The 26,122-nt window shown below is 46.4% G+C and overlaps 1 protein-coding gene across 1 annotated transcript in view; it reads right to left on the bottom strand.

Moving 5' to 3' along the window:
* The window catches only part of LOC117740443 (receptor tyrosine-protein kinase erbB-4-like), a 100,472-nt gene that overhangs the window by 62,909 nt on the left and 11,441 nt on the right, over positions 1-26,122 (bottom strand). The window contains exons 2-3 of the mRNA XM_034546856.1: positions 18,314-18,465; positions 901-1,087 (exon numbers count right to left, since the gene is read on the bottom strand). Coding sequence (XP_034402747.1) covers positions 901-1,087; positions 18,314-18,465 — 339 coding nt within the window. The remainder of the gene's footprint in view (positions 1-900; positions 1,088-18,313; positions 18,466-26,122) is intronic.

The raw sequence follows: 26,122 nt of genomic DNA, 5'->3' as shown, positions 1-26,122 counted from the left end.
CCCAACACCTGACTCCTGACGGGCTGGAGGAGGGACTCCTTTTAGAGTTACATGTATGATCTAACCCCCAGAAGAAGATGTTAAAGCCTGCTGCAGAAGATAGAGTTTGCTGCTATTGTTCTGACAGGAGTTGGAAGGTCACGCCACCAAAATGATGCAGAGGTCATGACCCCAAGATAGAGTTAACGCAGACAAAAGCTAAACCCTTTACAGATAGTATCCACTTCAGCGTATTCCCAGATGTTACATAAAACATAGCAAAATCTCACTCCATGAAAGAAGCTTATTTTTTTGAGTGTGTAAACAAAAATGTAATTAATGGGGGAAAAAACTGCCGTTTTCCGCAGACATTTGGTCTCTCCATATAGCAACAGAGAAGATTAATTTGCCGGGGCAGCAGATATACGCGGCATCAAAAGTTGAGTTATAATTGTGTGACTTAATTAAGAAAACAAGTGAAAACAAGTCAAACACGAGCTTTTATAGTGACGGAAATGGCAATTTGGACCCTCATTTCGGTGCCAGCTTATAGAGACACACATTTCAGAATCATTTGAGCCCTGAATGCACTTTGGATGCACATTTGCTGGTTTGTATTAAATCTTTAAAATGTCTCTTTTATGTGATTTCTTTTTGTGTTTGAAGTCTGATATTTGAGTTTTCATGTGGTTTTTCGTGTGAAACTTCAACACTGCCTTCTTTGCCAGGACCCCACGTGCACAAGATTAATGGAATTATCCCAGTTTGTGTTGCAGAAACATTCATTTCCCTCCAATGACTATAAAATATATGCGATTTGATCAGGATTTCACTCACCTAGCGAATATTGATATTTTTACCCTGAGATATTGGATGCGCAGCATGCCGCTAAAATGACTCCGACTGGCCGTGAACTCTGACCTGTGAGGTTGCGCAGGCCCAGCTGCCTCAGGCCGTAGTAGCCGTCCCGCCTGTAGTTGAGGAAGATGGCCAGAGAGTAGCGACCCTCGTACAGCTTGGTTCCCCGGACGATCCGCAGGTTCTCCAGCGGCAGGTAGTCGAACTGGTTGAGAGCCACCAACACGTAGCCGGTCACCTCTCTGATTGACTGCGTGAGAAAAACAGAAGAAAGTATATTGCGTATGAGTGTGAGGCTCAGTAAATATGATAAACAATGGGAAGAATTTCAGAAAATAAAGCACATTCAATTAATGTTTGCTTTTGTATTAACAAAAGTCTTGCATATTGTTTTTTATTGTTTAACCCTTACCAGAGGATACTTTCTATAACCGCAGTCATTCCCTAACTTTGACCACTCTACCATCCAAAGTGTCCCTTATTGTCTGGTAATAGAGTTGGTAAAGAAATGAAACAAAAACCAAACTGAATGCTTCATCCACCACAACCTCCGATGCCTGCCTCATGGAACAGGCTGTAATTAATTATTCTTATTTTTCTGTGCACAGAGCATGTTATTTGCATTTTGAAATGTCAACCTGATGAAGGATTTGGACATGGAGTCCAAAGTGGTTAAAAATGTCAGCTCAATCGCAGACTGATTACACTTCCTCCTCCTGATTACCATCTCTCAGCTGTGCTTTTATGGCTCGAGAGGCCGCAAACGTGACATTTTGTAAAGCCAATAAGCCAATCTTACCTTTCAGAACAATATTTTCCAAATCAAGTATATTTGTGTTAATGGATTTCCTCAGAGCTCTAAAACTAAGAATTATTTTGGCGTTGGTTCAAGCTTAAAGGACTTGGCTGGATGCCGGATTCACACACACTAACACACACGCACGCACACACACACACACACACAATGCAGAAATAGAGAGCTCGAGTGCCTTGCTGAAGAACATGGCAGACCTCAACTATCTGCCTCATCGTGCATCCATTGACCTTCTCAAAAGTCACAACAAATCTGTCTGATTACCTCATGGTTATTCCCTTGATGAGGCAAATTAATTCAACCGCAGAGCGACGGGGGGCCAAGGAGAGAGTGTTTGAATGTCTTGAAAGTGTATATGCCCTTAAAAAAAACTAGAAAAAACCCCCCCAAACGTTGGGGGTTAAAGGTCAACGGTACGCAGCACCGCGTTATTACATCAACAGATGGAAAAAAAAGTCCAACAGAAGAAAGCTGAGAAAGAACCTCTTTCAGCTGACGGCTGAATCCATCATTCTGGCAGATTCTTCACATGCAGCATCGTTGCCACGGAGCTTGATGTGTGTGCGCGCGTGCGTGCATGCGTGTGTGTGTGTGTGTGTGTGTGTCTTCTGAAACACAACTTATTCCCTTGTTGCAACAACACCATGTCTATGGCTATGCAATATTCATCTGAGTCACTCAAACAGCAGCCTGAGCTCACACACAGAAACTCACAGACGCACGTGCAGCAGCTGTTAAATGTCACACTTATACATTTCAACCACTGACAAGCCTAATTATACATTTAAAAGTGTGTGTGTGTGTGTGTGTGTGGGGGGGGGGGAAACAGATCTGATTACATGGTTCAACACTGGCTCGTGCAATGGAGGCTTGTCTCTTCTTGTTCTTTTCTTTCTCTTCGTTTTGCTGGTGCACACGCTGCCGTCGGCCGCTTGTTTCCCCGTGTGGGCGTCACCAAGAGGGTGTAACAAATAATATCAAATAATATCTCCCCTGTAGCTCTCTGTGTCCTCTGTACGCAACCCTGTCTCCTACAAAATGGCGTTCATACAACTGAACTTCACTCTCATTTACGGAGTTCATATTTCCCGTGCATGAAACATAATTCACAATGTTTTGGTTGTATGGTAATACGCATATCAGGAGACAGGGGGTCGCGAGTGCAGCAATAAGGACTCGATCCCTCACCGGCTTCCCAACAAATGAAAACATTTTGGGATTTTGGTGCAAAAAAGCCCCAAAAAAACCTGTCGTGCCTTCGAAAAAACACTCGCAAGCATATTTTTTCCGAAGTCCAGCAACGAGGCATCAGCGGAAAAGAGGTTATGACTCGGCTACAGAGACATCCTAACGAGCAGAGACAGGCCAGATGATTGGTTGGGAGGGAGGGAGGGGAGGGAATGAGTGAGGTTTGATTGGCTGCTGACCCCTGGGGGACGTGAGTGGAGACTGACAGTGCGGCCGCCGCGTGAGGAGCGCCTGCATTTCAGGATAATAGCAGGTGACTGAGATTCGCTTCTATATCGAGCGGCTCGGCGAACGCGTCGCACCTGCCGAGTCGGCGCATTGTAGCATTAACACAATAGGAAGGAAAGAGACATTGGAGGTGCTTATTAGCAGGATTACAATGTGTCAATCACCTGGCGAGCGAACAAACAACATAATAAAAGAACAGTAGGATTCATTTCAGCCGAGGCTTTGATTAGCATACTTATTGCGAGAATAGTTTCTATTGTGAGGAGCTCCACTGCCTGTCAAAAAAAAAAAAAAAAAACGGTGAAATCTGTCTCCGTCATATGTTTTGTGTTTGTTTGAGAGTTAGCAGGTTGTGCAACTTTATGCAACTGGTGACTCAGCCTCTAAATATAACGTCCCCGGAACAGGCCCCGGTTCTCCAGGGACTGTGTTGATCCGGGCCCTCGGTTGGAAGTCGTGCCGTACGTTTTCACATCACTTTGACCCCACCGCGACCCCGCGTTTACCGCCGGGCTGCCTCGCTATCATTAGCTCCGCCGTAACCCCCGGGGGAGCCTGCCGGGGGCGCTGTGACTGGGATTTGGGGGGAGGCTCCTCCGCACCCTGACCCAGCTGTAGGACCTGCACTCGGCTGCTGGCAGACTCCACAGTGCTTCCACTGTGCCCCCTTCTCCCTGCCAACCTCCGGGACCCACTGGCAAAACCAAAAGAAAAACAGTTTCCTTGTTGCTTAGCAACCGAAGGAAAGCCTTCCAGCGGGAGCAAGGGAGAGCAACGAGGGAGAGAGCAGGCAGAAGAAAGAAAAGAAGAAGAAAAAACAAAAAAAAAACAAGTCTCAGAAAGGATTTTTTTGTTGTAATTTACTTAATTAAATTAAAGGATTACTCTGCCCTTTCTCAGTCATTTTCGTTCGGCTTTTACACTATTCAATTTCCCTCCGTTGCCATAAATAGTTTTTTTTATTCCCTTCGGAAAGCTTTCTAAATCAATATTTATGTGCATTCCTCTGTACTGGAGGAGGAGGGAGGAGGAAGCAGGGACACAAGAAGCGAGGGAGGTCCGGAGGGGAAGTGCACACAAACACCTGCATTTCCTGCATTTCCTGCATTTCGCTTCAACTGAGCTCAGTTTCAGAATCGCAAAACACAGAAGCTGAAGGATGCCGCTCGGAGAAGCTGCTGACTTGTGGGGTGTTGTGGTCGGACGTAACAAAAATACACACCTCACGAGGCGATTGGGAGGACCCATCGACACACCTCACTCATCCTCCTCCAAGAGGACTCTTAGCTTGTGACACTACGGTCCAAAAGTGGCTAAAAAGAGAAGCATCGGCATCTCTTCACAGCCTTGTTATTAGTTATTATTTTAGATACCATTTTTAACTGAATCTTTTGCTTGCAGCTCGACTGCGTTCTCTGTTGTTAGAGCCACAAAATCACTCCCCCCCCCCCCCCCACGCAGAGAGGAGAACACCGCCACGAGGCACAGACAAGAGTCGGTCCACATAGGTCAGCTACCCATGATGCATTGCAAGTTTAACGTTTCCTCTCGCGCTTTCCTCCATCAATCGGAGGCAATTAGTGGCCTAGCGTGGAGCACTCAGTCAAACTGGATCCTACGCGGCCCCGACAGGCTGGTTTCCTTTTTTTTTTTTTTTCTTCACCTCGGGGCGATGTCTGAATTTCCCATGTTGGGAAAAAAAAAAAAAAATTGCTGTTTGCATCTCCGGGATACAACGGCATTGAGGCCAAGGCCGGGGAGCCGACAGTACTTTATCTACTCCGCACAACGTAATCGTGATAGAAGGCGGCTGGCGCTGTCTTGGAAACAGAAACCGAGCTGTGAGCTGCTGCCACCTGTAACCCTTCCAGAAATGTTTTCAGAGCCTCGCAGTATGGAAGACTGACTGGACTCGGAAACATGAATATTTGTTTTGATTTAAAAAAAAAAATGAACCCATAAATTTGTTTTGCAAAGTAAAACAGTTATGAATGCAGCACCGGATGGGGAGAGTTGAGTGGCTCACCAGCATTCAGGATCCTCCCAATTAAAACAATAAAAACGCCTCAACAGACACTTATGTAAGCTAATTCACCAAACTAATAACCTTGTATGTCTACCATAATTGTATTCATTCAACTTACTTTGCGGATACTCGGGGAAACCTTTCCGGCGCAGCCAATAGATTTGCATACAAATTCTGTGATTTTCCCCAAGATTCGCCTTTGGGCTTCATCCCGGATTCAGAGGGAAAAACGTTGCATTAGAGAATTTAAGTGGAAGAATTAAGAGAATCTGGATACCTGAACATTACATGTATTATGAATCACCTTTTATGTCACCTGCTGGACCAAAAAATAAGCACATTATCCTTTTTTCCCCATTCAAGAAGATCGAGGTGAACGCATTCAAAGTGAAAGCAAGATAAAATAGCAAAAGTATTTACTATATAAAAGATATTGTGCATATATGTAGAAGTAAAGAGCAGCCATGGTTACACATCCAGAGGTTCACAACCTAGGGGTCAGGCCCCCTCCAAAAGGTGTGAGATAATGTATATTTATTGTTTGGTCCTTCGGACTGAATCTTTGCTTTCTTTCTTTTGTGAAATATCATTCATGTTCTATTATTTTACCTCGAAACACAGTTATTTAGATGAAACCACGGTTTGGTTTGTTCATTCTGGGCTTCAGCAGAAAAACATGGCGCACCCCGTGTAGAGGACCCCGCTCCCGATGTAGGTATGAAGGGCGAAAACACAACAATTTGTAGTTTCACATGATTATAAACTCATGAAAACACATGAGTATCATATTGCATTTCTGCTAATAAATCCGACACACTGTACTTTACACCTTCACCTCTATTTTCCTCGCGGTGTACAGATACAAATAAAGGATGAAAACAGACTGACATGGAGAATACGACAAGGAGCACCGAGGCTCAAACCCTCACATTGATATCAGTTGGCACCCGTCTGCGTGTCTCACTATCACAACCTAAATTAATCATTATGTCTAGATTAGTACTTTGCTGTGATCCAACATGAGCAGGTGTATATTTATTTTCTAAAATGTAATCTACTCGGTGTCGCTTTCATCCGGCTAAGCCGATTTTGGATAAACTCTGAAACAACTTCAGTGAAGCCCGCTGGATTGCCCCAAATCACCCGAAAAAAAAAAAAACACCCCACCAAAAATAATAATGAGATATTTAAGTCAAAACAACGTTCGATACCTTCGAGATAACGATGTAATTCAATTGTTATCTCGAGGAAGAAAAAAACAAAACATAAGCACCACAAACGGGGTGAGTTGAGATAATGAGAAAGTTAGGACACGACCGTGTGAAAACAGTTTGATATCTCCTGATAACGACAGATAACTTGTAATCTCAACAAAGCAGCCCCCCCCCCCCCCCCAAAAAAATGGAGGAAGAACAAGGGAGAAGTTTAGGGTTAGGAGGTGCAGCGGAGCGGAGCGGCTCGCAGGAAGCGCACAATGATAAGGGGGAGGGAAGTGGAGCACGGAGGAGATTTATTTCAAAGCATAATTAATAGTGCACCTGTTCCTGTCACCTGGATGAGTGAGAGCGTAAATGAGGTAGATGGCACGAGGAGGAGCGATAGGGGGAGGAAGGCATCGGTGAAGGAGCGGGGAGAGGAGGAGAGGAGGGGAAGGCAAAAGGTAAAAAAAAAGAAGTATAATGACACCATTATAAAATACAAGAGATGGGACACATATTATGGTGATTATGGCTCATTTCCATACATATAGAGCACTCTGCCAGTGAGTCAAGGAGAGTGCAGCGGCGCTTGTCAGCAGGCAAAAACACCGGCGGCTCTCAAACTGTTTGATCCGGACTCCTTCCACGCGGCTGCAGAGTTAATGGGCGGGCCGGGACCTGTTTACCAGTTGGCTTCAATGGGCTCCACGAGAGCGCCGACGCACTCCTTCACCTCGTGTGACTGTTTGGCTGCTAAGTATGCCGGTGGAGCACTCGGGTGTGACATTCAAGATTTTTATTTTTTATTTTATTTCGGGAGAAATCCTGTTTAAAAAATAAATATATAAATATATATTAAAATATAAAAAAATCGAGGGGCCTTTTTTTTTTTTTTTTTAAGAGAAGGGCCATTGACTTTGAAATAAATGGTAAATCCAGCTGCATGAAAATGTCGTTCGGCGCAGGTGTTTTTCGCGCACAGCTTGGGAGAAACATCTGTTTTTGTTGAAGGCACCCTGAGGTGCTCCGTCGAGGGTGTAAAGTGTGCGTGCGTGTGTGTGGGGGGGGGGGGGGGGGGGAGGGGGGAGTATTCTTCTTCTTCTTTTTTGTTGCTCACATCAAAAACGGAAACGAGCGGTTTGAACCCACACGCCACTTTTCATGTCGGCGCAGCCGAGCGGTTTGAAATGCAACTCCCTTTAAGGTATTTAAGCGTCTCCAGCAGCACATCAAAGGGGGGAAAGGAAAGTTAATTTCTTTACTCGGAGGTCAATCAAAGGACACAGTTCTAATTTGGAAGAACGTTAACATTAGTCAAGTATTTTTATTCTTCATTTTCTTAATTTAGATGTTGAGAAAAGAGAAAAGAGACCAAATTTGGTGGTGCAAAGTGCAATTTCCCTCATTAATTACATTTTAAACATTGATTCATAGCATATGGTTTTATATATATATATATATATATATATATATATATATATATATATATATATATATATATATACGTATATATAAAATAGTTGTTCTTGTTGAATCACAATTACCCAGGTTGCCACTGGACATGTTGAAAGGCAAGTTTTCAGAGTCAGATACAAACACTGACATGTTTCAGTTTCAATACTGCCAGCTAGCGTTGACAATGACTTTGGGATGACACCGTGTGTGTGTGTGTGTGTGTGTGTGTGTGTGTGTGTCTGTGTGTGTGTATATATCCAGGGGTGGGCCTCCAGCAGCAGCTGTGCTTCTGGCTTTCGGCGTCTGATATTTATTGTCTTGGACAGCCCGACAATCTCATATGAGCCCGTTTCATGAGCGCCGTCCGTGAGGCGTCCGCGTTGTCAAGACGCATTTACAGTAAAGACCCCTGACTCTGAAATCAAAATTACCAAAGGGGGGGGGGGGGGGGAGAAAGTTTGCCGCACATTAGCAGGCAAAACTACAACAGTGACAGCGCGGTACAGTATCTAATCCTTAAAGCCGCAGTATGAAAAAAAACACTAATACATAACTCATGAGGCAGGGGGTGTTGTAGCATCCCAGCAACAGTGGTGTGGCGTATCGCATTATGCTGTAGCCTTTGGGGACCCTCCATAATGCAGTTATGTGACAAAGCTAGTGCATGTCAGCCACAGGCTGGCTTCTGCTCGCTTGACACTAGCTAGAGTTGGGAAAAAAGAAGAAGAAGAAGAAGAAGAAGAAAAAGTGAGCGCCATGTTATCTCCTATAGCACCTAGCTCCTGTAGCTCATAGTTCACTCCCTCGTTTTTCATGCTCATCCCAGTTTAGGACAGAGATTTTGAGAGCCGGCAGAGTCCCTGAAGCGAGATGGGGGGGGGGGGGGGGGGGGGGGGGGGAGATCTGCTCCACGACTCCAGGGAGAGCGGAGAGTAAGGTGGAACTGAGTGGCCTCCGAGGTCCAATGTCAGTCCACTCCTCTGGGGGAGAAAAGGTGCTTAACGGCCCTTCCAAGTGATTGATGACCGGGCCGCGGCGCAGAGCCGCGACGCGGCCACCGGGAGACAATGCCAGGCTTTGCTTGGATAATCAATTTATGGTCAACGGGAAAGACGACAAATGACGTATGAATTCCCGGAGTGGGGAAACTGTGGATGTATGGAAAACAGAAGAGACAGGTAATGATTGTGTTAAAAAAAGAAAAGGTCAACGAGGACATAAATCATACTTCCTCTCACCATAATCTCTCTAAAATGTGACTACACACTCCTACATGTAATATAATGGTCGGGGCCGTGCACGACCCTACGTGCACGGCCCCGACCATTATATTCCTCCACATACACAACTATTCTCTCACACTTGAGACCGCAAATATACTCCAGTCAGGTAACCATGCAGCAGCTGTGGGACTGATTACGACCATGTCAGATTTGATCTGTCTTGTCTCTTTATAATGTGTGTGTGTGTGTGTCTGTGTGTGTGTGTGTGTGTATGTGTGCGTGTGCGTGTGTGTGTGTATTGGTCAGGGTGGGTATTTGTCAGCCATTTTGCCTCAGTAGAAAATGATGGTTATGAAGCACACCACTTTTCGGCGCTAAACTACTTCATTACCCTGGAATCAAATTCCCCTAATCAGAGATGGATGTCCTGATTTGTGGCAGCAAGAGGTGTGTGTGTTGGTGTGTGTATGTGTGTGTGTGTCAGAGCACCTGTTTGTGGTTATGTGTACGTTACAGGCGCATCCACGCGTGCACCCGCGGGTGTCTTGGCATGAAAACCCGCTTGACCGCATAACGAAATCACGCGTGACAAACGACAGTCGCACAAGACGAGATCGCTCAATGCGTGGCGCGCTTTGATGCACCTGGCTAAGTGTGTGTGTGTGTGTGTGTGTGTGTGTGTGGGGGGGGGGGTGGCTTCAGCCAAGTGGGTTTCTGCTTCCCAGCCCGTGCGTATGTGATGATATCGACTTAGCCCATCAGCAATTACAAAAAAAAAAAAGAATGAAATAATGTCCTTTCTCCGCAGGGGGATAAAAGCTCATCGCCATGGCAGCCTCGGGCATTTGTCCTCTTAGAGCTTCATTCATACGTACACAGGATTTCAAACACACTTCAGTCCTGTATATTCCCTCCGTTTCCCATAGACTCCTATTAGAGCCCAGCACAGCGGACACGTTCAAGGACGCGGTTTCTGATTCGTTGCAATCTTGCAAAGAATATATATGTACAGTGTGTGAAAGGCCTTAAGGAAGACCATAAATGCTTGGGGCAAAAGAAAAAGTAATATGAACATGTTTCTGAAATACATACCAAATGTACCTCACATATATATATATATTTATTTAGCTCCTTCGTCTCTCTGTTTCCTGCCTGAATGTACCTCAGCAACTCAGCCTCCGTCTTTCTGGTCCCCTTGTTTTAAATATGAAATATATATGAAATCCTATGTTTCCTGGCTGGTTGTGGCTTCTCTCTCAATAATATATTGAAGTGATATAAGTCTGCAGTTTTCTGTTCTGTTCAGCTCTCGGGCTTTTGGTTGCAATCCCAGCTGGATCAGGAGCACAGAGAGCAAAAAGCCGGCGCGCCAAAGAAATATACAACAGCACTAAAATGTAATATTATCTGTAAAATAAGGTTTTTTAAACTTTTCTGAAACAAAGAGGAAGTGCTTTTTCACACTGTTGGCATCCAGTAGCAGATAAGGGGAAAAGCATGGGATAGGTTTTTGGTTATGTTCTATGTAACCAACTCCTGAGGTGCAAAGATGAGGAGTAGAGGAGATGAGTTGGTTCTATCTGCGTAACATATTTCTAGAATATACGACACATGAGGTGATAATAAAGGCCGCGGACTTGTCAGCAACCACGTTGGAAGAGCAGTCATTTAAACTTACTGCAAGTGTCTCTCATTCTGTGATGGTTTTGGTGGCCACTGTGCTAAATATCTCATTCCCTTGAGGAAATATCTCATTTTACTGGGTGTGACGGTATCCCCCCTGCTCAGTCTGGTTCTGGTTCTGGTTCTCCTGTGCCGGTCAGCTCCAGGCCCCTGCAGCCACAGATGGACCCAGCTGTGCTTTGAGCTGAATGTTCATCCTCCCAGAGACAACGCTAACATGCAGATGAACAATCATTGGCATTCACTTTCCGGGGGGTCCGTGAACGCCTCTACAAACCTAAACCTCAATACGTTTGATAGCCGCTGAGAGATTTCAGGCTGGACCGAAGCGTAACACCAAAGAGCCCAATATTGACAGAACCCCCCTCAAACACTGACTGTCAGACATTTATTACGGTACGCTTTCAATTTAAAGTCGGCTCTTGCAACATCTATTTCAACTTTTTTTTGTGTGCGCTCTCCTTGTTCTTTTTCTTTCTTTCCCAAAAGTAGAAAAAAGTGGAAAAAAATGTTCACTGCTCGACACAAACTTGAACAAAGGGTCAGTCAATCAGCGTGCACTAACACGAGCTGAGAGAGCAAAAGAAAAGCCCACGGAGACAGGCTCACAAAGACATCATGTGTGGCATAATGCATAAGTATCGTACACACACACACACACACACACACACACGCGCACACACACGCGGTGCAAATGTCACCGAGGAACGCAATCTGCTCCCTCCGCTCGGCAAACTGGAGCAGGAGCTGGCGTCTTCTCCAAAGCCAGCTGCGAGAGGCAGATATTTAAAAAGGCGTTGGGCGAAACAATTTACACACACACACACACACACAATTTTTTTTTAAATACATGAAAGGGTGCCAAGAGGGTGGAGGCCCGGGCGCTCGAAAAAATGGCAGGACCGCTTTCGCAGATGTGACGCACGCCACGAGTGTCTCTTAAGACTTTAAATGGCGGTAAGCGCCACAGACTGGGGGGGGGTGGGGGGTGGGGGGGGGGGGGGTTGAGGGAGAACGCCACTGAGGGAGAACGCCGCTGAGGGAGAACGCCGCTGACGGCTCGCTGGGTTGGTCCCGGCACCCTCACACTCGGTGGTCTTTAAAGCACTTCGGTGAGCCACCTGGTCGGGGAAGAAAAGAAGGCAAACGTGTGATGCGTATTATCGGAGTGTTATTACGACGCAGCATTGAGGTGAAGCAACTTTTTCCTTTTTGATGTTTTTGCATCAAATATATCTCCATCTTGCAAAGCAACGATTAGTTATCGATGAGCCAACTGGTTCTCGGCGTTGCTAATTCACAAAGAGACGTTAACCAGTTGATTTATGTTGCAAAACTTTTATTTCTCTTGTTTAGGGAAAATAAGGATTTTTAGGAAAAAGCAAGATGGAGATTTGTTACTATACTCAAGTGAAGCACAAGTCACTCAGAATTGACCTCAAAGGACGGAGCCGAGCACCAACTCTGCAACGAGATTTGAACCTCCACAACTCCGAAGGGCTCTCAGCCGTGTGGGAGTAAATAACCTTTAAAGCAGTAACAATGTTTCTGACATCCTCAGATATGAAAAGGAGGAAAAATACAACTAGAAATACGCATTTCTTTATGCCTCCCCCCAAACCGGTCAAGTGGCACTTTTACATCCATGTCTGTGCAAAATATCATCACCTCGTTATTTTATCCTCGTAGACATTTGTAGGGAAATTGCCATAATTAGCAAATGGATTCTTGAGATATGCCTAAAAATTTTTTTTTTCTCAGAGGTCACAGTGACCTTTGACCAGCAAATTTGATATTGAATTCAAAATAATGGACCGGAAAGGGACGGAAAAACATGACGCCAGTGGAGTAACACTAGTTTAAATATATCGAAGGAAGTTTTTAAATAGATAAACAAATAAATGACCTGGTGGGTCTGTTTTACACTCGGGGAAACGGTTGTCGAGGGGAAGAAAGACGCGGCGAGCGCTTTAGCCCCCGTGCATCTGTCACCATCATTTGTGATAATGACGGCATCCCAGCAGGGCCACTCTGGGCAGAGTGATTCTGAATTGATTTAGTGCATTAATTACGCCCCTGTTACGCCGGTGTCACGGACAATATTTTACAATTTGATAAGCAAAAGACCGCGCCGCGGGATCATTCTTTTTTTTTTTTTTTTTTATGGCGGTACCTTTTAATTTAACGGTAATCACTTTTCACCCCCCTTTCTCTGCGGTGTCGCGGAGGCTTTAATTTCACCTCCGAGACCTCTGCTCTGCGCCGTGTCTGCCTTCATCAGGCCGAGTGGAATAAAAAGAAACATGGCGTCTGCACGCACGACGCACACGTGCAGGTGGGAGTTGGTGGGCGGGGCAACCGGATCCCGGAATACGAGACGGCGAGCACGCGTGTTCCAAAGTGTAAGAGTATGTGAGTGTGCATCGGAACCCAGGACCCAGTAATGAGCAGGATCCAGCCCCCAGAAGGACCCCCAACATCCAAACTGGATCCGTCTGAGTTCACCCGTCAGCCATCCGGATGTTTTAGGTTGTTTGTTTTTTGCTGTATGGCTCGAGGCAAGAGGGGGGAAGATCGAGTACACACACACACACACACACACACACACACACACACACACACACACACACACACACACACACACACACACACACACACACACACACACACACACACACACACACACACACACACACACACACACACACACACACACACACACACACAGCAGAAATCTCTGGGATTTTGGTGCAATGTAATTTTTTTACGACATTCTTTTCACAAGAGGAATGAAAAGAAGATTGTTGCAAAAAATATCCACATATATATTTTAAGTTGCCTTTTTAAATAAATATGCTAGAAAGCAACAGTACTGATTGAGTCCTGTTTCTTTTTTTTCCTCCTTTTCTTCTCTGCTTTTATGCTCTAAGCAGTATCTGATAAAAGCACTTGTTCCTCCCTTCCGGTTAACAAATAATTCAACTGCTCGTTACAAATCCAAAAGAAAAAAACAAACAGAACAAAGTGAAACGTGAAGTATTTTCCCTCTCGGACTGCATTACCCCACAATTACCGGGATATGAGATCCATCGGCGTTGTGCTCACTGTGATCTGGGAGGGTGCTGGCTGGAGCGAGCAGGGTGCTAATTTTACCGACGTTAAGAGCTGTAATTATGCCGACGCTGCCGGGCGCCTGCGAGGCGCTAACAGCCTCCCGTTCCAGGCGACAGTCCTAACCTTTTACAAAGCTCCTCAGCTGGTTCAGAGGCTAATGAAACTGTATGATTCGCACGCCCCATCTCCAACCGCCGCCCGGCATCACGCTGTCATTAGCTTGAAGAGGCCCGGTGTCAAGCTATTGTGGAGCACAATGGCGCGACACGTTTTTTTTGGAGAGAGAACAAAGAGAGGGAGAGGAGGAGCACTTGACCTATCTGCTGGACTCTTTGTCTCCCAGACGACACAGAGATGGGCTCAGGTTTGTCACGGGGGAACCGAACTTCATCGGACTTTAAAAACATCACTTTCCAATACACTACATGGCTAAAAGTATGTGACCACTGGGCTGTTAGGGGCCCGTCCACGGGGGACTGTTTAGTGTGCAAGTTAATAGGCTTTCTAGATCCGCTAGTCTACCTCGGGGACATTCTCCGGAAAACCAAAAATCCATGGGGCTTAGTTTGCTGCCACAACAGCCTCCGCTCTACTTCCTCCGAGAGGTTGGACGCCGGCTGCAGGGATTCGGCCACGAGAGCACGTTGGCTCGCATTCAGCACAAATCCTCCCGGAGGTGTTTGAAGTCAAGGGTTTGAAATCATGTGCCTCCACACCAAACTTGGAAAACCATATATATATATATATATATATATATATATATATATATATATATATATATATATATATATATATATACATAGAGTGCAGAGTGGAAATAATCCCCTGAAGGGCAGACACGGTGAAACACGCGTGACAGAGAGGAGTCTGAATTACTGCCTGGCAGTAAATTAATAGCACGGAGTCACACTCTGAGACAGAGAGAGAGGAGCGATTCCATGAGTGCTGAATGATGACACCCGGAGAGGCAGTAATCTCTGACTAACACACTGATCCCAGCAGGTTGGAGCAAGGACATAGGAGAAGGAGAAAAAAAAGAAGAAGAAAAAAAGGAGCGCACGGCGAAAGCTGATGAAGTCACGGATGAAAAGTTTCGCCCGTAATATATGAACATCTCCACTCCCGGATGAGCAACCTCTCACTCTGTAAGTGCATCCTGTAACCTCATTTTGATTCAGCACCACTGCTAGTATAACATCCACGCGGCACGTCGCGAGGAGATCAACGCTCGCACGCCGGGCGCCTGCTAAAGCGCGCGAGGCAACAGAGCGGCAGATTTCTAAAGGAGGTCCGCTTTGAGAATGGCTGAGCTCGCAGCTGAAACACAGCCCGAGGAGAACGGGGGAAGCCTTCGGTTGCCGAGGAGTCTCTTTTTCACCCAATCTCGGTCGCCTGGCTGTGCTCAACTGAACCACGTTACCCCTCTTTAGAAAAGAAAAGAGCAAAAGAAGTGTCGGAAATGAGTGCTTGTTAAAAAAAACAACTCTCGTTTCTCTCCCTCCGTCTCTCTGGGCTGGTGTTTGCCAGAGATAAGCTCGGTAAAGAGGCGTCGCTGTCTGCATGTCGACACAGAGTATACACCACGGTGACCGTGTCATTCATCTCTCTTTAGTGAGGCCGCATGCACGTGTGTGTGTGTGTGTGTGTGTGTGTGTGTGTGTGTGTGTTTCTGTCCCAAACTCGTGGTAGATTCCCCTGGAGTAGAGGGTTCGAGACGCGTCCCTTCTCCGCTCTCAGCTGCGGCCCTGGCACCGCGCCATGTGCAGCGCTCGCCGGCAGATTGATCCGGCTTTAATGAAGAGTCCTTCAGCCTAGGTGACATCATTAGCTGGTTGTGGGCCACTGCAGGCCACTTGGCACGGCTCCCCCGCTTCACTTCTGGGAAAATGGGTCATTCTGAGTGACAGACATGGGGGGGGGGGGTGATGCCCTTCACACACACCTGTGTCTGCATTCACAAAACATTTAATCGCTCAACCAAAAGTACTTCTGAGGAGCCCTGAACAGTTTTAAAAACGACATCATGACATGGATTCTTTGAGGACGCCTTCTCTGTGACCTCTGACCTCTGCCTGTGTGTTAATTCAATATAGATGTTGTATATGTATGGATAATATACATTTGTACACGTGTCAAAGGAACTAAACTTGCTTTATGGTGACCCGACGGAGCAAGCTCCACCCGTGTGGTCCTCATAGCTGAATAAAACAAACGCTCAGATGTATTCGAGAATATAAATTGAAGCAGACTTGTGTCAGACTGGGCTGCAAAACTAAATTCATCACACCTCCGGTCCTCTTGCACTCAGCTGAAGGGAGGCAGAGAATAAGTGAAAGTCAGAGACAAGAAAGGTGGACCTGAGGAGGCTGCGGAGCCATCTCATCCATCTAACTGTCAGCATCTCACCAGGCAAAAGTCCTCCTGCGTGTCCCTGCCCTCGCCCCCTCCTCCACGCCCGCCCTGTGTCGCGTCCTATCCCTGCTCCCTCCTTACACACACAAATATATGCAGGCACAAACACACAGCCCCCCGCGGCACGGTAGCTAAACATTGTAATTTTAGCACAGCAGCTGTTTTCGCCTGCCATAAAAGCGACAACCCTCTAGCTCTTCTTCTGCTCCCCGCCCCATCGCCTCCCCTCCTTCTATATCCTCACTCCTTCCCATCCACATATGTACTGTACGCACCTCCCAGGCTGCTGCTTTGTGTATAGAGTGCTTCATGTCTCCTTGGCCGTTCCCAGCCTGCAGCTTCAGAACGTACGAGTCTGGTGTGTCTGTTGCAATGTGTGCAGCGCGAGCGGGAGCGTATGGAAATATGTGTGCAGTGCTGACGTTGAACTCTGCGTGACCCCGCTGTGTGCGTCGCTTTACGTCGCAGACAAAATGCGCTACAGTGCAGAAGGGATACAAAAAAAGAAAAAAAGAAGCTTTTACGCAATTATGGCTTCAAAGTGGTGAATTAAGGTACGTGAATAACTAGGTGCCTCCGAATTCAGTTTCACGTTTTTTAATTGGGGTTTTTAGGTTTTCATAATGTAATTCTTTGAGAGTCACCCAGAAATTAAAAAAATAAGTCTGTCCGTGAAATTGAAACATCAAACTATCACGGCGTAGCACTCCCAGCTTGTGCAAGCCATTGGGTGGGCTCTCTCTGTTTTCTCGTGAGCAATAGCGTGATAGACACAGAGTTTCCGTGGCAACCACATGATTCCCGAATCCTGACCCCCCTCACATTCACTTAACAATCCCCCCAGATGCCTAATTGTTTCCCTAATGATGCTAGGCCTAATGGGACTGTTTATGATATTCATTTGATAGTACTGGCCCAGTAATTAGACTACACCTCACTTCATTAAACAGCGCGGGGGGGGGGGGGGGGGGGGGGGGGGGAAATGCAGCGCCTGTGGCAAGTTCAGGGTGTGAACATATAGTCCAAGTGATTTTTAAAGCACTTTCCCAATGACACACACACACACACACACACACACACACACACACATAATGAGCTCCACTGTACATCGTGTGGCGGTGGGTGGTTGAAAATCTACCAGCTGAACATGCTCCAGATCAGCCCCCCCCCCCCCCCCCGCGCGAATGCAAATGTGCAACATTTCGATGTGAACGTATTTGTTGCATTAGGCCGAGAATATTGCTGTTAATTTTTTCCGACAACTTCATAATGCGCTTGGCCGAGCTTAAAACAACAGTGGGTACAATTACGAGCAGTTCCACGACCGCCTCATTAACACTTTATGTCTCGAGAAAGCTCGCATGCCACCATCGTGAGCCACGACCTCAGCTGAAACACACATTCGATCCCCAAACATGATTCGGATTCCTTGCAACTTTAGCGGAGCTCCTGACAAAACACAACTGTTTGTGTCTCTGTCCATGGTGCTGAAATGGATGTGTTCTATGGAGAACATGGCGAATGAGAGATGGGGCCTCTGTCCATGGTGCTGAAATGTATGTGTTCTATGGAGAACATGGCGAATGAGAGATGGGGCCTCTGTCCATGGTGCTGAAATGTATGTGTTCTATGGAGAACATGGTGAATGAGAGATGGGGCCTCTGTCCATGGTGCTGAAATGTATGTGTTCTATGAAGAACATGGCGAATGAGAGATGGGGCCTCTGTCCATGGTGCTGAAATGTATGTGTTCTATGGAGAACATGGTGAATGAGAGATGGGGCCTCTGTCCATGGTGCTGAAATGTATGTGTTCTATGGAGAACATGGTGAATGAGAGATGGGGCCTCTGTCCATGGTGCTGAAATGTATGTGTTCTGTGGAGATATGGTGAACGAGCGATGGGGTCTCTGTCTCTGTCCATGGTGCTGAAATGTATGTATTCTATGGGGAACATTGTGAATGAGTGAGGGGGGCTCTGTCTCTGTCCATGGTGCTGAAACAACCGCCTTCTCCCCACGCAGACACAGCATGTGATTATTATCAGCGAGAGCAAACACGGCTGGGCCTTCGTACCTTGAGGAAGGAGAGGTTGCGGTTCCGATCGATGCTGGTGATCTCCAGGTTGCCCATGACGACCTCACAGTTCTCGTAGAGCTTCTTCAGGGTGCGGTACTGCTGTTCCAGGTCGGACAGAGTGCTCAGCTTGTTCTCCGTGCCGGGACAAACTGGAGACAGAGGACCGAAACGTTAGTGTCATTTCAGAAGGCACATTTGTGGCATGCGAGCAGGGGGGCGGGACCTCTATGGAGCCGAGCCAAAGAACAGCAGGAAGTCTGGAAATATGGAATTAAAATTACTTTGAATAAAAGTATACTTTGGTATCTTTCAGGCATTCATGACCACAATAGTCATTCAAATTGAAATGCCATCACAGGCTACTACAGTAGCTGCTTGCTACTTAAAGGCCAGCCAGCTAACCTGTGTTAAATGACATTACTCTTTCAGTGGTAAAACTATTTTCTTCTGAGTTATTCGGGCAGGAAATCTCTGATTCTTTGACCGCACCAACTGAAGGTTTTAGGTAAAACACCAGAGCGAGGATGCATGGTTCAATGACCGCTGAAAGAATAGTTAGAATCAGTGAGATAAAGAATAAAGAATCAGAGAAGGAGGGCAGAAAAGACAGAGGAAGAGACTTTCAGGATTAAAACTACGCAAATGAGACTCAAACAGACGGGTTGAAGGACAGAGGGAATATTGGGGGAGAGAGAACGGGGTCGGGTAGATTACGTAAAGTGCAGCCTTGACAATGAGAGCGCTGCGGGGCGTCGAGACTGTGGGAGGGACAAGTGGGGTGAGAGGGGTGGATATCATTTCTCCGAGGCAGTGACCTACAGTCTGGGTCTGGCACCGGCACGCCGTTTAATCAAAGATATTCAAATTGCATCGGTTGACCTTTACCGAGGGTTTCACTCGGAGACTTTTACTCTGCTCTTGAGATTACGAGACTTTAAAGATATTATAGAGTGAGTGGAAACAGCTCTCTTGGTGTGTTGGGGAAGGCCAGGCAATTAGAAAGTAGTAGTCTGTAGCCTCACACACACAACAACAACAACAACAACAATCATGTCAACGCCGACATTAAAACATATAGATCCTTGAAATCATTGTGTTTGTCCGCGTGGCGCTTATAATTAAGGGCATAGCAATCGACTGTAATTAGTTACCACCCATCAAGCACTCTCTCTGTCCCCGCCAGCCCTTTTTCCACCAGCCAGCCAGCCAGCCAGCCAGCCAACCAGCCAGCCAGTCAACCAGCCAGTCAACCAGCCAGCCAGCCTCCCAATCCTCGGCCCCGCTACCATCTGCTCCGCTCAGCTGGCACCGTCGCTCCGTTACCGCGGGCATGGCTGGAGGTGTGTGTGTGTGTGTGTGTGTGTGTGTGTGTGTGTGCGTGTGTGTGTGTGTGTGTGTGTGTGTGTGTGCGTGTTTGGCTCCGTGTAATTAAAGTGCTCATTAAAGTTCGGGTTTGGGTCTCCGTCTCGGTTTTTAAAAATCAGTTGTTTTTTTTCTTCACTTTTGCCAATGTCGACCGGTTTGGTTATATTTGTTAACTCAACGCGTTGTTGCATTTTTCAAGAGTTTCCTCTTTGCGCTTGTGCAAGTAATAACTGCCCAGAAATTGCAACATTATGGCCTGGAGGTCTTGAGAAGTGTAGCTCATAGTATCAGATTAAATATATGCACTTTACCTCCGTGTTTACATCACTTCACTGAGGCCTTTATGGGAACGTGTCGTGGTCCCTGTTAGAAACACTTCAGGTCCCTCTGTCTTTATCAGGTTATCCTTCAGCTGTCAATCTTTCTCCATTTTTATATGCCTCCAATGTCAAACTGCTCCGCTCTCAGGGCTCCGAGCACCTATGGGTGCCTTGCGTCTGATTGGAGCGCTCCAAAGTGGGCGGGCTTTGAATATGGAGCTAGAGAGGACGTCGCTAGAAGTTGCTGATTGGTTGATGGAAGGATGTCATGGTGGATATTGGTTTGTTCTAGCTTCATTAAAAGTTATGGATATCATTTCCTTCTGCGGTAGCCTCGTCAGCATTTCACCTTTTTCTCACCTTAAATAAACCTGAAGAGGAACAAAAAAGAGGACCAATGGGCTGTTGCATAGTTGAACTCGCCCCCTTTTATTGAACAACACTGAGAGCTCGTAAATTCCCATATTGCTATATGGATCGTTGGCTCGGCAAAGATGAGCGCGCTCCCCCTCCTCGGTGATCCTCCATATTGCTGTGGGTACTCGCTGTGCGGGACCGAATGGCAGAGTGGGGACCTGAGCCACGGCGATAAATGAGATTTGCTGACCGCACACGGGTGACTTATTAGATGAAACGATGCGTGTGCGGCTACAAACTCAGAGGAAGTCTGCGAGGATCTAAAATTGGTCAGATCGATAAACGTGTGTGTGCGTGCGTGTGTGTGTGTGTGTGTAGATCCTGATCCATGTGCGGATATGAAAAGGTTAGCGGGCGTCTGTAATAATCTGTTATTGAAACCTCCTCGCTGGTGTGTGCGTGAGTTTATGTCTGTGTGCTGATAAAAGATCAGAGGGGAGAGGTGAACGGCGAGGGGGGGGGAAAACAACTCTCAAGAAAGCCAATATCAACCGGCAGCGCACGCACACGCACACGCACACACACACACACACACACACACACACACACACACACACACACACACACACACACACACACACACACACACACACACACACACACACACACACACACACACACACACACACACACACACACACAGACACAGACACAGACACAGATAGAACTGGTCCCTCCTTCAGGGTGAGTAAGCAAGGTAAAGCAAGGCAAGGGAAATAGAATTGAAAGAGCGAGAGAGAGACAATCTTGTGTTTGTTTTTGAGTGGGAATGACGTCCAGGAGCATTAGCATTCATATTGCCACGCTCTACTGTAAATGCTCTTTTCTCCGGGCTCATTTTGAAAGTGTCTGGGTCCATCTGCTCTACCTCTCTCTCTCTCTCTCTATCATTCTCTCTCTTCTTAATTTCCTTTTCTCTGCCCTTAGCCATCTATTCCTCGGTCTCAGCCCTCCCTCCAATTCTTCACTCTCTGAGCGGAGGACAAAGTATTGAGCCGTTGCCTTTTTCCCCCGTTAATGCACCGGGTGACACAGGGCCATGTCCACTTGACAGCACCGGTGTGTGTGTGTGTGTGTGTGTGTGTGTGTGTGGTAGCTCTACAGTTGTGTCTTCGTCCAGCTCAATTATTCAAAATTCAAACATGGGGGGGGAAAACCTGGAGAACCTGAAGTTAGACTAAACTTAACCCTCCAACAAGTCTGACGATGGTATTTATGTCATCGAGTTCTACATTCCACATGAAAGAATTACAAGAAACACAGAAGAAAAGTAAGAAACGGGTTACAGGGGAAAAGGGAATTGAATGCAACAGAGGGGAACAAAACATTTTTAAAAAAGCAGCCAACAAAAGAATAAGTCGTTCTCGGGGATCAGCAGTCCAGCAGACTCCCAAAAAGCCTCAACGTCTTCCCCACCCGGTCGCTTTCCTCGTTCACGTGCACGGCATCCGTGTTTTTATAACAAAAAGATAATGAGCAATAAGGAATAGAAAGACTTTATGGGCAGTGACGATTGTTTTTCCGGTCCACTTCAAATACAGATGGGAGTGCGTGCATTGTATGTCTCTGCTCGTGTGCGCCATTGTGTGTGTGTGTGTGTGTGTGTGTGTGTGTGTGTGTGTGGTTACACGTGCATATGCATTGAGTAAAAAAAAGAAATACTTCTAAGCTCCATAACCCAGTTTGTCGCCTTTAGCTGAAACTGGCTGAATTTAATCTCCCTAAATTGAATTACAACTTAATCCGGTCTCATTCTTCCTGGAAAGGAGTTGAGCAACAATGAGGGAGCATCCTGGCGTTTTAAAACAAATAAAAAAAACACGTGCACGTGCACGTGCGCGGTGTGTTCACGCTGGATTCTGCATGGAGCCCGTTTCTGATCCGACACGTCGAGCGGCGCTCGTCCTCATCTCTCACGTCATCTCTTCTTCCACCGCACATTTGATTTTTGTTCCTCCTCCTCGGCTTCTTATTCGTCTGCTCTCTTCATCGCGTTTCTCGTCCTCCCGTCATCTCTCCATCATTCCTCCCGTCTCGCCTTTTTTTTTTTTTTACTTTTCATCCTTTTTTATTTTTCTCTTCCATTTGCATTCGCGGTAACTCGACACATGGATGCATCATACTCCACGTGCAATAAAAAAAAAGACTATACAGGCAGTTAAATTCCAAATTACATGAATGGTTATTGCAGAAAAATACAGGAAAATTGCAACATTCTGAAAAGTTCTGGAATAGAAATAAAATAAAAGGTAGTTTTTCATGATCAGGGACTGTTAGTATTTGTCACTCAACCAATGTTGTCGTGGCATGTTGTGAAGGGGAGGGCCACCAGCGCCGCGGGGCCTGAAGGGATATTGTATATTAAATATATATTGTGTCTCATTTAGCTGTCTTTCATATGCACGCAGAAGGCTCATCATGCCAGTTGGCTGTAATCAGTCTCTCTCTCTCTCTCTCTCTCTGTTGCTGCTGATATTGTAATAACATGCACACACACACTCCAAAACAATCAAATGCTCTAAAAGTCTTCTTCTGTCTCTCTTCGTGCTCAACACTATGAGCGACTAGAAGTCGGGGGGCTTGTTCACATTTGGTACTCCTGTCAGTCACCTTTCGATTAATCTTTCCCAATTATGAATTTGACAAATCTGCACACGACGAGCATTCGAATCACTCAGCAACAATTTCTGTGACAATCGTGCACTTATAACATATGAAAACTCCCAGAATCTTCCCGAGTCATGGATTTACAGCATGTGACTGAAAACTCCTCCACTCGGAGCTGCAGATCCAATAGAAGCCACTATCCATCCCTTAATCACACACACACACACACACACACACACACACACACACACACACACACACACACACACACACACACACACACACACACACACACACACACACACACACACACACACACACACACACACACACACACACACACACACACACACACACACACACACACACACACACACACACACACACACACGGCTTCATACAGCCGGGAGCCTGGATCCCATCAGTGGTGGATGGTTATTACTGGGCCTACCAGCCTTCATTTCACTCATCACTCACTACTACCACCACTACTACCACCACCACCACCACCACCACCATCATCATCATCATCATCATCATCATCATCACTACCACCACCACCATCCTAAAAATAACCTTCTCGTACAAAATGACTGATAGGTCAAATAAAACTTACTTGTTTAGCGGTTAGCAGGTTGCCCTTGGTGAATAAAATGGATTTTTACATCTCAATTATGATATTTCGGCATATTTCAGTATATTTTTAATAAGTTTTTGCTGTCAATGGAACTCTTCAAACACATATAACAGCTCAGTGTGAGGCCTTGTAAGCTTTTATGTGTGAGGTGAAACAATTCCCTTCACATTTAGAGAATTCGGCCCCTGCTCAGTTTATTTAGCATGACTGGATCCATGGACCGGTTTTACAAGCAATAACTGTATCATGTGAAGCGTAACGAAACAATTATGCTAAAGCAAACTGAAGAAGTAGTTTTCTAACTTTGTTTCGTTTTTTTTTTTTTTTTTGCAAAACAGGAAATGCCGAAGCGACTCAGCCTTCCTCTCCTCATGCTCGCCCCTAAAAGCCGGTTTGCTGATCCAGGAACAGTAAAAAAAAACAACTACAAATGACCCTTTTTTAAAAATGTGTGGTCTCTGTTGGTGAAGGCCAAGAAGAAAAAAAGAAAGTCTTTGAAAGGAGCTTATTCAGTTAGCGAAACACAAAGTCCGTCGTCCTTCTGTTCCAGCCATGCTCAGCCAATCAGAGGGCCCGGATGTAAAAAAAACAACACTGACAGTTGAAGATGAAACACAAAGTAATAGAAATAGAGGCATTTTAAAATTAAAACAGTCAAAAATACAATGACATGGACCACAGACTCCATTCTGACAGATAATAGGCCATCACACACGAGAGGAACTTTCCTTAGTTTTTGCTTATTAGGGCGTCCCCACTTCCCCCAGGAGTCTTACTTCAAATTGTCCCGGACAGCTCCGGGTGGCTGATCCGGGGGCCAGCGGGGGTCCAGGGCCATCAATCCTATCGCAGCAGGAGTCCCTTCCCCTCCCATGCCCACCGAATGCCACCCTGTAGCTCTACTTCCCACCTCCTTATCCCTCTTGTCCTTCACTGGTATTCGCAGCTCTTTTCTGGATCTTTTCCCCTTTATTTAACCTGTCTGCATCACTTCCTCTACCGTACACACCGCTTCAGATCTCTCACGGGGGGGGGGGGGGGGGGGGGGGGGGGGGGGGGGGTTGCATTCCCCTGCATCCTTGGTCCTCTTCCTGTCGATCCCCGTGCGTGTCTGCGACGCGTCATGAAATGCACTCAACAGGCCCGAGTGTCAGGACTCACAAATGCACATGAAACTAGCCCTCCTCCATCAAAAGGGCAATCATTTCTCAGCGGGCGCTGGGATATCACCTGCTACACTGACACAGGTGGGGGGGGATGGCGGGTCATTTGTATAACAGATGTGTCTGTGTGCATGTGTGCGTGTGTGTGTGTGTGTATGTGTCAAACACAGGTTTAATGACTCGTTCTAGCCAATTTTCAGCCGGTGGCTTCTCTTTGTGGGGAAATGAGGTTTGTAGTTAATGTAGCACAGAAGGGCTGCCTGTGATCATGCGTGTGTGTGTGTGTGTGTGTGTGTGTGTGTGTGTGTGTGTGTGTGTGTGTGTGTGTGTGTGTGTGTGTGTGTGTGTGTGTGTGTGTGTGTGTGTGTGTGTGCGCGTGTGTCAGCTCTAGTGAGTTGGCTCCGAGCAGAATATTAGTATGAACCATATGGGAGAAATCATTATGAAGGAAGGTTCGAGAACATTAATGCCATGAGGCCTGTGTGTTTCTGTACCAGCGCTAGGAAATGTGTAAAGATGGATGCAGTGTGTCTGTGTGTGTGTGTGTGTCTGTGTGTGTGTGTGTGTGTGCACGCTTATTTGTGCTTGTTCGAGTGCGTTTTGCGTTCGCTCTCCGTTTGTAAATCTTATTATATGTGTGTGTGTCTGTGTGTCTGTGTGTGTGTGTGTGTGTGTGTGTGTGTCTGTGTGTGTGTGTGTGTGTGTGTGCACGCTTATTTGTGCTTGTTCGAGTGCGTTTTGCGTTCGCTCTCCGTTTGTAAATCTTATTATATGCGTGTGTGTCTGTGTGTGTGTGTGTGTGTGTGTGTGTGTGTGTGTGTCTGTGTGTCCACGTCGTGCACAATTGCCGAACTTTAGTCATTCCAAACCCGGCAGTTGCCGTACAAATTGTGCCACGAAATGAAGTGAACGTGCCGGAGAGATAATGAAACTCACGCGCCTGCAGACGCCGTCCACATTGTCAGCGCCGCACACACGCAAACATCCTGCGTGTAAACACACACACACACACACATACACTAAGAGTGGGGGGGGTCGGGGTGTGTGTGTGTTAGTGTGAAATAAGTTTGGGTTGGACGTAATGAGCAACTGAAAGGCAAATGAGCCCTTCAGTGTGACGGCCTCCATCTAAACCCAGACAGCCTGTGTCTGGGGACACACTTTATTGCTGAGAGAATCAAAAATGTCATTCATCAATCCGTGCGCTGGCCTCCCTCCCTCCCTCCCTCCCTTCCTTCCTTCCTTCCTTCCTCCCTCCCTCCCTCCGTCTCATTCCGTTCCTGTCATCTTTTTATTT

The sequence above is a fragment of the Cyclopterus lumpus genome, chromosome 2 (genome assembly GCF_009769545.1).
Source record: "Cyclopterus lumpus isolate fCycLum1 chromosome 2, fCycLum1.pri, whole genome shotgun sequence".
Lineage (NCBI taxonomy): Eukaryota > Metazoa > Chordata > Actinopteri > Perciformes > Cyclopteridae > Cyclopterus > Cyclopterus lumpus.
The sequence above is the reverse complement of the archived record's forward strand: the minus strand, read 5'-3'. Positions and strand labels throughout refer to the sequence as shown.